The sequence below is a fragment of the Manis pentadactyla genome, chromosome X (assembly GCF_030020395.1).
Source record: "Manis pentadactyla isolate mManPen7 chromosome X, mManPen7.hap1, whole genome shotgun sequence".
NCBI lineage: Eukaryota > Metazoa > Chordata > Mammalia > Pholidota > Manidae > Manis > Manis pentadactyla.
This window is the reverse complement of record NC_080038.1, coordinates 96584943-96598294: the sequence shown is the minus strand read 5'-3', so window position 1 is coordinate 96598294 and position 13352 is coordinate 96584943. Positions and strand designations below refer to the sequence as shown.

General features: G+C 48.2%; 1 protein-coding gene across 2 annotated transcripts in view; it reads right to left on the bottom strand.

Moving 5' to 3' along the window:
• Positions 1 to 968: 968 nt before the first annotated feature.
• Positions 969 to 13352, bottom strand: part of DRP2 (dystrophin related protein 2) — a 40047-nt gene continuing 27663 nt past the window's right edge. Inside the window, exons 15-23 of one of the 2 annotated variants that reach the window (XM_036932786.2) lie at positions 13073 to 13239; positions 11473 to 11584; positions 10094 to 10230; positions 9707 to 9772; positions 9386 to 9451; positions 8372 to 8515; positions 6545 to 6782; positions 5283 to 5403; positions 969 to 5033 (exon numbers count right to left, since the gene is read on the bottom strand). In XM_036932786.2, the coding sequence (XP_036788681.2) occupies positions 4909 to 5033; positions 5283 to 5403; positions 6545 to 6782; positions 8372 to 8515; positions 9386 to 9451; positions 9707 to 9772; positions 10094 to 10230; positions 11473 to 11584; positions 13073 to 13239 (1176 nt within the window). In that variant the 3' untranslated portion in view covers positions 969 to 4908. The remainder of the gene's footprint in view (positions 5034 to 5282; positions 5404 to 6544; positions 6783 to 8371; positions 8516 to 9385; positions 9452 to 9706; positions 9773 to 10093; positions 10231 to 11472; positions 11585 to 13072; positions 13240 to 13352) is intronic. The other variant, XM_057495547.1, reaches the window with a different exon arrangement.

Genomic DNA, 13352 nt, shown 5'->3' with positions numbered 1-13352 from the left:
AGGCATGGACTTTCTGCCTGCCTCCTACCAAAAAGGTACAGCCGCGGGCTGCAAAACTGCTCAGCTGGTTTGGAATTGGCTACTCAGCAACAACGTGTCCCATGTCATTTGGCCCCTTTTGTTTCAGCGTTGTCCTGTGGGACAAGGGATGCATGTTCCTCATACTATTGCTGATCTTGCAGTAGAAAATATGTATGTGTGTGTATATAGATATTTAATATAAAAAATTTTTATTAATAATTGTTTCATACTAATTACATGTTGAAACAATTTTGGATATATTGGCTTAAATAAAATATACTATTAAAATAAATTTCAACTGTCTACTTTTTAAATATGACTGCTAGAAAATTAAGATTGCATATGTGGATCATGTTATATTTCTATTGGACAGCGCTCTTATAGATTGGTAAGAAAATAAATCTTTTCTTGTTGGTGAAGATTTTCTATAGATTGGTGGTGAGAAAAGAAATCTTTTGTCGGTGGTGAAGAAGAGGGACTCACAGGGTTCCATTTTGCCAGAGAATGGCACTTTAAAGACAAAATGATCACCAATTCACAGGGACATTTTAATACCCTCCCACCAAATATATAGCCATAATCTCAGAACGAGGGATAGATCTTTCCATTGAATAAATGTAACCTTACGGAAACTCACTACATTGTCCTGACTTTTCTCATACTGCTCCAGGCTGGTGGTAAAAAAAGTCCTCTGATGAGGATGGTATTTAAGAAGCATGGCTGGAGGCAGCTCATCCCATGAGGACTAACTGGCTAATTTGTGTGGGGCCTTGAGAGGCAACCAGTCCAGGTAAGAGGGGTGGACTGGGTTAGCAGGGGTGCCTATTTTACCCAGTGGGTGTTGGATGCATCTGGTAGCCTCTATTGTGCAGTGCCCCTGTGGCTTCATGGCCCACCTTCTCCTCCCACACCCAAATAAGGGAAGGATATGGAACACTAGAGACAAAGAGCATAGCCAGAGGAACTGAAGTAAACAAATACAAATTTATTCTTTTCAAAGCAGAATTCAAGGGAAAGGGGGAAAGCACCATGGTAAGTGGCAATCAAAGTGAACCAGTTTGTCCCTAGCCCTGCCCCGTCATTTTCGAGACTTGTGTGCCACCCTGCCATCTCCCCTGAATCCCTCCCCCAACTCCAATCCTTGTGACTGGTTCTTGCAGCTAGCAAGCAGCACAGCAGGCTTTGGTCTGGCCTTAGTACTGCCCTGGGGACAGCAAGGACATTAAACAGGCCTCCTGCAAATGCATCATCTGTGGGAGGAGATGGAGGCTGGGAGCTGAGCCCTCGCCTTGAGCCTTTCCCTCTCCCACAGCCATTGGCATTAAAAGAGAAAGGAGCTGAGTATTCCTTTGTTCCCTGGGCCAGATTTTGGCAGGGGGACCCAAAGCTCAGCTGAGTGGCTAAATCTCCACAGCCCTAGGGCAGGGCCCACAGTTCCTCTCCCAGGACTGTTAGTTTTAAGGCAGCTTCTTTCTTAGTTAGATGTCATCTATGTCAAGGGAACTTTTGATGAGATTCTTGGCCTGAAATGGTCTCATGAGTCTGCCATTGAAAATGAGTATTCAAGGACTGTTGTAGCCTGAAGCTGGGTATGGAGCCCAGATCCCAAACACACTTCAGATGGCATGGTATTCCTTGAAATTAATCTGGAAGGAAACCCCTCCCATGATTGGCGTCTGCCTGGCCTCAGGGTTTCTCATTACCATGACCGGCCAACCCAGTTCCTGAAGAACCAAAAACTCAAACACATTTATCTTAAGGGAAATATTTCCAAACTTTGGGACTTGAAGGACATGGGCACTTGCTAGCCTTGATTTCAGCCTTTCCATTCTGTTGGGTAGGGCACATATCCTCCAAGGCAGAGCCCTTCCTAGGGAACCATACAACAAGGAGCCTGATGTCCTCCAGCCAGAAGGCCTTCCCCTAACAATTTCCCAGTCAATGTGGCTCCATGGCTCCACCCTGCTCTCACGAAGAGCAGAGGCATCCTATCCTCATATCGGCTTTTTGGCTTCTATCAGGTTCTGTCAAAAATAAATCCCCTATCAATCCTGGCTGTTCCCTGATAACTATTTGACAACAACCCCAGCAAACACTCACATTCCTTACCACTGATGCTAAGCAAACAAGTCAGAGGCTGCCTCCCCAGCACCTCCCCGCTCCCCACCATCCCTCCAGTACAGGGCCACGACCTCCGCGGCATCACACACAATACCTCTAGGAGACACGATACATGACAGATACCTAATGACATACAACACATCTCTGTCAATCCCACCCTAGTTTGGCTTCACAGTGCCCAAGGATCCACTTCCCTCCCTGCAGGCAAACTGCCCACACAAGCTGCCTTGACTGGCACAGGACCCAGGAGCCATACACTCTTTTTGGGCAGTAAGGAAAACACAGGACTACAAAGTGTCAGTGACCCCGTTAGTGAGAATTCAACCCTTGATCTGCCACTTTGGTCCATCTATGGCACAATTCCTATGTAACAAGATCTACATCTTGTCCACCCTGCATGGCCCACTGTGGTTGCCACAGGCCCTCAGCAACCCAGATATCTTGGGTGGAGTGGGAATTATGGAAAGGATTTCCCAAGACTTTCCTGGTAAAAAATTGTTCCATAACATCTGCCCTCCTAAGACTTAGGTGGGCATATCCCTCAAAGACCCAGAGGTCTCTATCCTATGGAAAACTTGTTCTATCCAATTCTTGCCCATAATCTAGGCCCCTACAATACAGCTCCCACCACCACCCACCCACAGACAGATGCCCAGGCCCTGTGTTTGATGTCTGCCTACCATCTGCTTGCCATACATCCGGATGCCCAGTCCTCTACCTGGAGGCCTCCTGAGCACTAAGGCAGATGTTGTGATGAGGTCTGACATGCTGGACCCATGCCTCAGTCTCCCCTGGCAATTCTAGAAGGAGGCAATCCTAGGCATCTGGACCCAAGCTGCTGCTCACCCTTCCCTGGAGCAGATAAACCTAGGTTTCCGGCAGCTCTATCCACTGGCCCATTGCTTGATCATAACACAGTACCCCAACCATTTCACACCCTCCTGACCTTGGGGCCAACCACTGCTTTCTTGAAGACCCTGAGCCAGACTTGGGAATTAGAAGGGGCTAAAGGATGTACTCGGTGCCTTAACCCAGCAAAGGCTAACAAAAGACTGTATGTTCCTTCTTTTCTACATGGGGTGAGCAGAACTTGGGTTTGCTCTATTTTGGGACCTAAACCGTTGTTTAGAGGAGCTCGTAAAAATTCACCCAAGGACCAGATCTCAAGGGAACAAGATTTGGAATGAGTGAAGAGAAAAGCGTGATGCTTCCTGTTAGATTACTCTGTGGCCACAGGCTTCTGTTGCTTTGGTCTGGAAGACAGCTCACCCCAAACAGGAATGGAGAGAGATCCTAGGGGAGCAGCCAGAATGCATCTATCTGCCCAACCAGAGGCTGGGGCTAACAAAGAGCAAGGCAGAACATTAATGCTTTAAGAGGTATTAGAATTTAATGTGTGAGTGAGGCCAGGGGAGTACTGATGTGCGGTAGCTCTATAGGAGAGGTATGGATGTATATAAATTTAGGCAAATCGGGTCAATTGCAGGGCTCTCGGTTGTAAAGCTCCTTTTGATAGAAAGCTGCCTCAGTGGGTTCTGACCATGTTCAAAGTTCCCAAGCCCACTTCCCACTACCTACTCTGAACAGTTTCTGGGTAAAGGGTCATGGTATATGTTGCCTAGAAAGAATTAGTTTAGTTTGAGGATCAGATTCACCTTCCAGAGTTAGAAAGAACAGTTTTATGCAAAGGAAGGCCTTGCTGTTATCTGGGTGTAAAGTGGTCAGCTTGCTGATGTGTGGCCAGTGGCTCCCAGGAAGGGGCCACTATTCAGGGCAGCTGATTGCATCTTCCTTATGATTAGCTGGGGGTGACCAGCCACCTTGTCTGATTCAGCCTAAAAGAAAAAAGATTCAGCCTGCAAGGGTGTTGGGCAGTCACACTTTTCCAGGTTCGTGGATGGCTGAGCAAGCTACTGCCTCTCCTGCAGGACTGTGATGGTTGACTCAGAAGAGCTAAGGGTGGCTTCAGCTGGATTCCTAGAGCAACTCAGCTGCTCTCGCAGGATGCTGAGGCCTTCAGGGAAGAGGAGGATCGGGAAAAATATCTAAGCCCATAAGTATTTCTTTGTTTCCAAATGTAAGGTGGAAGTAGGAACCAGAATAAACTGTCCTCCCCAACCCTTGAGAAAGGTCTGAGGGCCTGAGACAAAAGGAACTGAAGCTATTCAAGGAGGAAACAACAGCCAGGTAGCATCAGAATGGCTGGAGAGATGCCCTCAAACTGAATAGGACATATGCTACCCAGACTTTATCAGGGACACTTGGGGGCGTGTCTCAGGGATGTCCTTTGACCTTCCTGAGTTGAACCAGATTAGGGCTAAGTCCTGTGGATTCATAATGCTGGAACCCTGGGGCCATTAGGTTTCCCCATGTCCACAGTTGTTTGGAGAAGGGAAAGGGGCCAATGGGCACTGCTTAGCTCTGCAAGGCAGCCCCTCTGCTCCCCATCTGGATGACCTCCAAGTGCCATCTGCCTGGGCTGCAACAGAAGCATACTTAAGGGACTGGTCTCAAACTTCAGGATTAAAGGGCACATTTCTAGGGTCGGAGGAATCATGCCTCTCCCTCCGCCAACCCTCACACACCCACTTTACATACCACCAGAACCCTGCTGGGTTCTGGTGGTATGTAAAACCCAAGGAACTCTGATTGAGGACTGTAGGGCCAGTGGGGACTGGAAAGGTTGGGTGAAGGCTAAGGAAAGGCTTTGACCAGATCCGGGAGAGGACTGAGGACTGTGGACTACAGAATGGGGATCTGGCTCCATCAAGAGGCCAGCAGGGTGTTGGCAGTCACATCAGAGCTTCGCACACTTGGGAAGGCATGGCGGAGCTTCTCCATGATATCCTCCAAGCACAGGCTGACATCTTGGCTCTTTGACCCTACATCATCTGGGTTGGAAAAGAGATATTTGGGAAGAGAACTAGAGATCCCCTGATGAGGCCAAGGGGCTGAGGTAGGAGGCTGCCAACTGAAGGGTAAACCCAGAGCACTCGTGTCATCCCAGCACAATGCCTGGTACATAGGAGGCGCCTCAAAGCAGTGAGAAGCCAGTCCCAGCCCTAGCAGAACCTTGGGCAGGAGATCTGAGGCAGGACACAGACATGGAGGAAGGGGCTGGGAAGGGCCGGGGAACTCACCTGCAGCCTCAGTGTCTGGAGTAGTCTGTCCCTTCTCCCGGGGGTGACTGCCTTCTGACTGCTGCGGAGAGGAAGCTAGGGATGAGCCTGTGGAACCACTGCCATCTGATTCGGTGGGCGGCTGGCAAGAGGTAAAACATGACTTAAGTGGCTTTGCCTTCCCAACCTTACTTTGACAGAGTCCTGAGCTTAGAAGGGGCTTTAGAGACCTCCTGCCCATCCCCTTGCTCTTGGACTTTAAGAAGTTTTGTGCAGTGCCCCCACCAGTGGCTTCTCCTTTTAGGAAAGATCTCAGAATATTTAGTTATACTGGTTACCTTCTTCCTTTGACATGTGCCAAAGGCTCCCAGTTCTTACATAGATGACACTGAACCTAAAGATCTCTTGCTGTCATCTCAGCCATAGTTAAGCCATTTAGAACACAGTTCTCTTTGGAAATGTAGAAATGCACACCTGATCCTTGGTTCACGATGTTACATCATTTGTTAAGACCCCCAGGAATTCATCTAGAGGCCATCAGTTGGAAGATCAGGGGAAGAGGCAGGGGGTAGTATTACCTGGTCCATAGAATGACAATAATAGGTAACATTTATGAAGTATTTCCTATATTCCTGGCATCGTGCTCAATTCTTTAAATGCATCATCTCATTTTATGTTCACCAGAATTCCATGAAGTTGGTGTATTATTCTCTGTTTTACAGATGAGGGGACTGAGGCTTAGTGAGGCTAAGTAACTTTCTTAACCCCCCACAGCCACCACTTAGCAGAGCCACATTCAAAGCCAGGGCTGTCTGCCTCCATAGCCACATTACATCATATACACTACCTCTCTAAGGTGAAAGGGACCTAAAGTAACAAGTGCTCCCTTCACAACAAAGATCTATCTCTTGCCAAGCATGTCCAAACCTGCTTCTTCCCATCAAACATCACAGTAGCACAATCAATGTTTTGGATGATTCCTTGGACTTTGTCCTTTCAATACCAGATGCAAGTGGGTTGTGGGGAAGTGAGCCTTTGGAGTCCTCCCTGTGTCCTAGGCCCCACAGTGGCTTGAGAGTGACATATAACAGCAGAGTGGAAGCTAGGTGGGAGAGAATTGGCCAAGCAGTGCGGCATATGCACCCCTTCCTGCCCCAACCACCAGGCCAGGTCTCTTCAGAAAGTCATCTAGCAGCCACTGCCTTTTGCCGCGCCAGTCAGCTCCCCGCCTCTCCTGCTGTGCACAGGTGCTGCCCTAGTCCTGCCCCAGACTCCAGCCTCACCTGCAGGAGCAGCTCCCTTAAGCGCTGCAGCTGGGACTCCAGTTGCTTGTTGTGGTCCTCAAGGATCTGCATGCGCGTCTCCAGGCGGCTCTTGTGCTGCCGAAGGATCCGGGCCTCGGCCAAGAGCTCCTCATTGTGGTGGTCCTGCACCACCTCAGCAGGGCCCTCAGCAAGGGTGGGCGCCTCAGCAGCCTCCTCATGCTGCCACTTCAGGCGCCTCAGCTCTCCCTGGAGAATCCTGCCAAGGATTGAGAAGCCAAAACCTATGGCCCTCACGAGGCATTGACTGTCCAGGTCCCTGATGTCCCCTCTTACCTCACTGTGAGCAATCCGTCTGCTCTCCCGTCCCCACCCAAACCCTAGTCACCTTCTGGCATCGGTGGCCATATCCATTCCCTCTCCAACACATGTCATTTACTCTCTGCTGTCCTTGGGCCTTAGAGCAGAGAGAGCTGACATTTCCTATAACAAATGTCTCAGGCCTTTGATGTGCTGCTTCAGGGATTAATTCTGACCTTAAAATCAGGCAGAAATATAGTCTGCAAATACATGACGCATTAGGGCTACTGACTCACCTCCGTTTTTATTTTTAGATTCCATGGGAAGAGGTAATATAAACAAAAGATCACCCATCTTGCCTCTTCTCTCCACTACCTTCCTCTTTGGCCCACTTTGAACCCCTGTGTTGAGTCATCAAAGAAATAGATTCCAAAGAGGTGGTCAGCTTTGGGGGACATCACACTTCTTTTTGTCAGAATCACTCTCTCTCCAGTGTTTCCCAGGACTGCCCACTGCTTTTCTAATGCAGTGCTTCTCAAACTATCCATAGCAAAAAACCAGGGAGATTTTTTCAGTCCACTGTGAACTAACATGTGAGACAAATGTACCTTGCTACTACACAGCTCACACCACACGTGCTACTTTATTCAATGAAGACGAGTCCATTAATTATGTACTTGGATGTCACGGCAATGCCAAATTGCTCCAAACTTTCTAAAAGTTAGGCTCTATTTCTGTATTTATCTTGTCTTGAACCAGAACAAAGACTTTGCAGATTGGTTGTGTTCTAAGGATTTTCCCCCAAATATAGTCTGTGGGCCAGTGGCCTGGGCATTCCCTGGAAGCTGGCTAGAAATGTAGGAACTCAGGCCCCACCTCAGACCTGCGAATCAAAACTACACTTTACTGAGCTCCCCAACGGATGTGTACGCACACCAGTGTTTGAGAAGCACTGTTCTTACAGATGATACAGATTCTACTTCATGCCTCCAAAGTCGCTTGGACCCTCCTCAGATTCCTGCTGCCACCTGTCCTTTACAGAGATCAATGCCATCCCTGTAATCTTCTTCATCTTCCCTCTTCCAGTCCTCAAACACTCTATATAGTGTCACCCTCCTCTTCTTTCATCACTTTCACTAAGTGATAAGCATCTCTTTCCATTTCTAACACTGAAAGTTCCTTGAGGGCAGAGACATGCATACAATCTTCTGTATTGTTTGTGTTTGCAGTCTCTGTTCTTGCATCTACTGGGTACTTAGAAATATTTAGGTTGTGTTACAAGGATTCAAATAATTACTGGAATAGCTAGCATTTATTGAACCCTTACTATAACCCAGGTACTGGCTAACACACCTACATACATGATATCATTTGATCTTTACAAGTGACCCTAGGAGGTAGATACTATTACCATCACCCCACTTTACAGATGAGGAAATGGAGGATTATATAATGTAAGTAACTTGTTCAAGGCCACATAGCAAGGCTATGGAAGAGCCAGGTCTTGAATTCAAGCTCCACACAGACCTGTGCCATCGCCAAACCCACCGGTTCTCATCTTCTAAGTGGGCCAGGATCTTCTCTAGCTCGCCCTTGCTTTCTGTGGCCATCCCACATGGAGCCTGTTGTCCAAAGGCTGGCTCCCGGTCTGTAATGGGGCTGGAGTGACGCAGTAAGTACTGGTCCTCATCTCTGCATGGGTGTGGAGAGAGGAAAGGAGGAGGCCAGGCACCGAACTGAGAAACAGCTCAGGGCACAAGTTCTCAACTGCCAGCTCAAACCCCAGGAGATGCATGTGAGAGGATTCACTTCTAAGTCACATAGAGAGGGGGAAAGCCAGGCATTCCAGCTTAAGAGGGACGGAAGTGTTCAAAGGTGGCAGAGCCTGTGGTTGGGGGTACTACACATGAGTGTTTTCAGGATTCTGGGGCTTCTGGATTCTACTTAAAGTCCTCTGGGCAACAATGAGCAAATCCCCTCCCGTTCTGTGCTGTTACCCACCCCCCGCCCCCCTGGCTTCCTCACCCTACATCAGGGGAATATTGCCCACCTAAGTCCCAGTCTGGGCCACATGGATCCACATAGCTAGCAGCTCTGAGGCCCTCTGAGCAGGCCAGGGACCTCCCTAGAGATGAAGGGCTGCTTCTCTGGGCTTTAGCACCAGGGATTCTCTCTGGCCATGCTTTAGTTGAGTCCCTGGTGTCTCCCCAGGGTTGGTGTGGCATTAGATGGGGCTTTGGCATCCTGAGCGTAGGATAATGGCTCATTTCTGCAACTTTGGATGAAGTCATATTCTTCTTCCCTCAAAGTTGGGCATAGAAGGATGGGATCTTGCAACAGGAAAGGCCCTGGGCAGATGGCAGGGAGGTGGTACATCATTTATTCCCCAGCTCAGTCAATAGAGGGCAAACTGCTTCTCTTACTAAATACTGTGCCCAGAAAGCAGCCTTCCTTCCTTGGGGCATCAAGGACCCCAACCATCACACTGCCCAACCCCTCCCCAATGGTGACAGAGGGATCCCAAGAACTATTCCTGGAAAATAAGCAGCTGTGAAAACTCACATGCTGTCGTCTGGGGACAGGCTGTCATTAAAGAAGGAGCAATTCTGACTTTCCATCTCAGCAAGCCTGGGAAGAAAGAGCAGAAACAGAAGGGAAAACAGGATGTGGGGTCTGCTTTCATCTCAAGGACTCTAAGCCCACAATAGGATCATCAGTTTTAGGGGCCACTCCAACCAGCTGTAAATGTTGGGCCTTACTGGCTGCTGCATACCCCACTGTGCATGGCCTTCTGGCCCTGACTGCATTCTCTTTGCCCTGATTGAAAACCCCTTCCCTGCCAGACTCTATTATACAGTCGCCCTCCCCCAAACCGGGTGGTACCTGCTGGCAAAATGCTCAATGCGGGAGTGTGTGTCAGCGTGTGGCAACATCGGGGAAGAAGCTGGCCTAGAAGAAAGCAGCAAAGACTCAGAGGACCAAAGACTTGGCAGCTGGGCAGCTGTTTCCTCTCCACCCTTCTCCCCAACCCCCGCCATTCCCTCACAAATTAGGGAGCTGGGCAAAGGATGATGGGAACAGGACACAGAGACTGGATTCTAGTCTGTTTTTCAGGCCAGATTCCTGGTCAGGCACAAGCCGAACTGCCTTGTCACTAGTTGGGTTTGCCCTGGAACACCCCCCTAGCCCACATTGGACTCCGCCCATTTGCAGCCAATCCCCAGGCTCAGCGAGGCTGCCTGAAGCTCCTGCTCAGCCACTGGTACTCACGTCTCGCTGTAGTCAGCCTCCAGCACTGACTGCACAGGCAGATAACCACGCTGAGGGTGTTTGCTGAAATAATGCTTTGAGCGGAATTTGTTCTTTAAGGTTGTGGCAAAGTCCCTCATGTTCTCACTGGATGTGGTCTAGGGGGAGACAGGGCAGAGGGACTCACCCTAATGACATCAGGATATGCTGGGGAGGTGTGGCTGCTCCCCTAGAACTGGGAACGTGACTGGTAATGCTCTCTTGTTCGTGCCTACCACACCCTGTTCCTACAAGATCTAGGATATGTGCCAAACTGTGAACACTGGTTACCTGTGAGAAGCTGGACCAGAGAGGTTGGAGGAGGGGTGGGGGGCTGCTGCTTTATACTTTAAACACCTCTATGTAATTTGAATATTTTATAATGAGCATATAGTTGTTGCTTTTTAAAATATATTTTATATAAATTGTAGGGATGTAGATGATGAGCAGGAGGCAGATTATCAGTCTACCTTCTCAAATCAGTTTGCTGTGTATGACTTTTATAATGTTTATTTAAAAATGATAATAAAAGAAAAATAAAGGGCAAGGTAGAGACCTCCCACTGGGTCACACATATTTCTGTGCTGACAGAATTTGGAGAAGAAATGATGGCTTGGAGAGGTGGATTATGGGGAAACAGGTTAAAGGGGGGGGTGGTAGGGTGGGAGAGAGCAGTGGGGCAGCTGGGTATATGCTTGGGCTTTTGGGAGTATCTGTGGGGCAGAAGGGCTAAAGGAGTTTAGGGAGCACAGTCAGCTCAGGAAGCTAAGTCTGGAGTTGTGGGTACTGAGTCCAGCAGCGGAGAAATTCTCTGGGTGGAGTTCAGGAATGCTGACCAACCTGGGTTCAGGGGACTATGAAGGATGCAGTTTCCAAAGAAGACCAAGAAAAATTTGGGGCCCAGGTAAAATACATACTCCTGTGTCCCCAAGAGACTATGTAATTAATTTGAGCACAAACTTTGGTATTGACTAGAAAGAATGGAAGCAATGACAAAGTAGTGGTGAAAACCAGGTTACAGGAGCAATATAGGAAGCTCCGTGGGAAAAGGTAACATGAGAAATGGAAGGCCAGCTGCCTGGAACTGCCTTGCTGTCTCTCTTTTTTCCTGAGACTTCTCTCTACAGGAGAATAGTGAGTGCCTTTTAAGTGGCCAAGAGCATCCTGGGCTGCTATCGCCAGCTGCAGCCCCAGTGAGGGAGAAGCTTCAGTGGCAGATCAGAGGCCTGAAAACCCCAAACTGGTGAGCACCAGGACTGTGTGGAGACCACTCCTCAAGGGAGAGCAGAAGGCAGTTAGTGGATCAAGGGCCCAGAATCGGGCAGCGGCCCACCCCTCCCGCCAGGCCACAGGCTCCATACCGGGGTGTAGTACTCCATGATAGGGTAGTGCAGCTTGTTGCCTTTGCTGGCCCTGCCTGTTAAGAAGCAGGTCTGGCAGATGTCCACGTTAAACTGTTTCAGACTTCGGTACCTTGGGGAGAGGGGAGGTAGTAGGACAGAGGATCCAGTGTACCATAATGAGCTCCCCATTTCCCTAACAGCCAAATATACCCACACATGAGAAGGGGGCGAGGCTGGAAGCCATACTGCACTCAACCTCCTACACACAGCAGTGGCTGAGTCCTCACTGGATGACTAGCCTTATTCTAGAAACCACAAACCTCCATGAAATCACATGCTCTTACTCCTCGGAAGTACGGGAAATGGCATTGTCTCACCAACTTTTCTAAAAGTTGGCGGGGGGCTGGGGTAAAGAGCTCATGATATCAAATAGCTTTGTAAATAAGCATGGCCCCAAAGGGTCCAGTCTCACAGGTACCACCACCTGCACTGGAGAAGTTACACTTCCAATATGAAGGCTGCTTATTCTACCAGCCCTGGGCAAGTTGGCTAAAAGTTATTTCCAAAAGTTATTTATAAGAATAACTCTATTATTACAGCATAGAAACCAGCCCTTTAGATCCAGTTCCAAAGCCTGACTAAACTGCCCAGATCTAATAGTACAGAATAATGAAATGTCTAGATGTAGGGAAGTCAGAGGATCCAGCATCTAGTCCTGGTCCTGTGCTCACCAGCTGTGTTAAACCTCAGCAAGTCACAGTCCACCTCTGTGCCTCATTTGCTTATGAAAAGCAGAGTGGTTGTAAAGAGTGTGTTCATGCTTAAATTTTTTTTAATTGAGCATTTTATGATGAAAGCCAAATTCAGGACAGTGATTACCTTTGTGGGAGGATGAGGGAATGTACTCAGAGAAACTTCAAATGTATTGTAATAATGCTTTACTTCTTAAGCGTGGCAGTGAGTGCACACCATGGGGTGCTGGAGCTGTCTCATACCGGCTCACAAGAGCCAGTCATTAAAATTTCAGAGATTTTCCAAGCCAGTTGTTAAGTACAGCCATTATTAAAAAATCAAATCACATAAACTCAGAGTTAAGTAAGTGATATAAAAACAAAGGTAATAAAGACTCAAAACTCATCACTCCCTAATTATTGTACATCATGGAAATTAGCAAATGCTACAAATCAGATTTCTTGTTTGCTTTCTGGAGAGTCAGCTGTGAACCATTTGCCAGCATACCTTTTGGTTACCCAGGTATTCCTATATGTCAGGATGCTGGGGCTTCTAGGTTCTACTTAATGCTCCCTGGGGAACAAAGAGCAAATTACTCCTCTCTCTGTGCGGCTCCCCCACGCAGCCCTCTTTCACTTCTCTACAGGTTTTTGTAGGTCTAGAACACTTCATTAAATAGAAGTAAAACAAAAGAAAATATTTCATCACTTCCAGTGTTTAAAAAAGTTGAACATTCTGCAACAGAGAGGGTCACAACAATATATAACAACATACAATAGAGCAACTGTAATTAAATAATTATGTCATGCTTTGTTTTGCAATATATGATTTGTATGTAATGTGGTCTATTTATTATTCTCATTCCAGCAGGTATTGCTTTCCCTACCTGAAGCCCTTGATGGGGCACTGCCTACAGATAGAGCACTTGGTCTGATGTTTCACTTGCTCAGCAATGGCGACCCGATGCAGAACAGCCAGCCACACCATGGATTGGGGCTCCAAGTTGACCCATTCCAGGAACTGTGAAGCTTCAATGACTGGCTTCCCAGTGCTCTAGGGAAACAAAAGCCCAATGGCAATGACTGAGGCCCAATTTTCCATGTCCCTGGAAGGGCAAGCCCTCAAAGGGGCAGGGGAACCAGCAAGGCCTGGGTTGGCCTATTTCC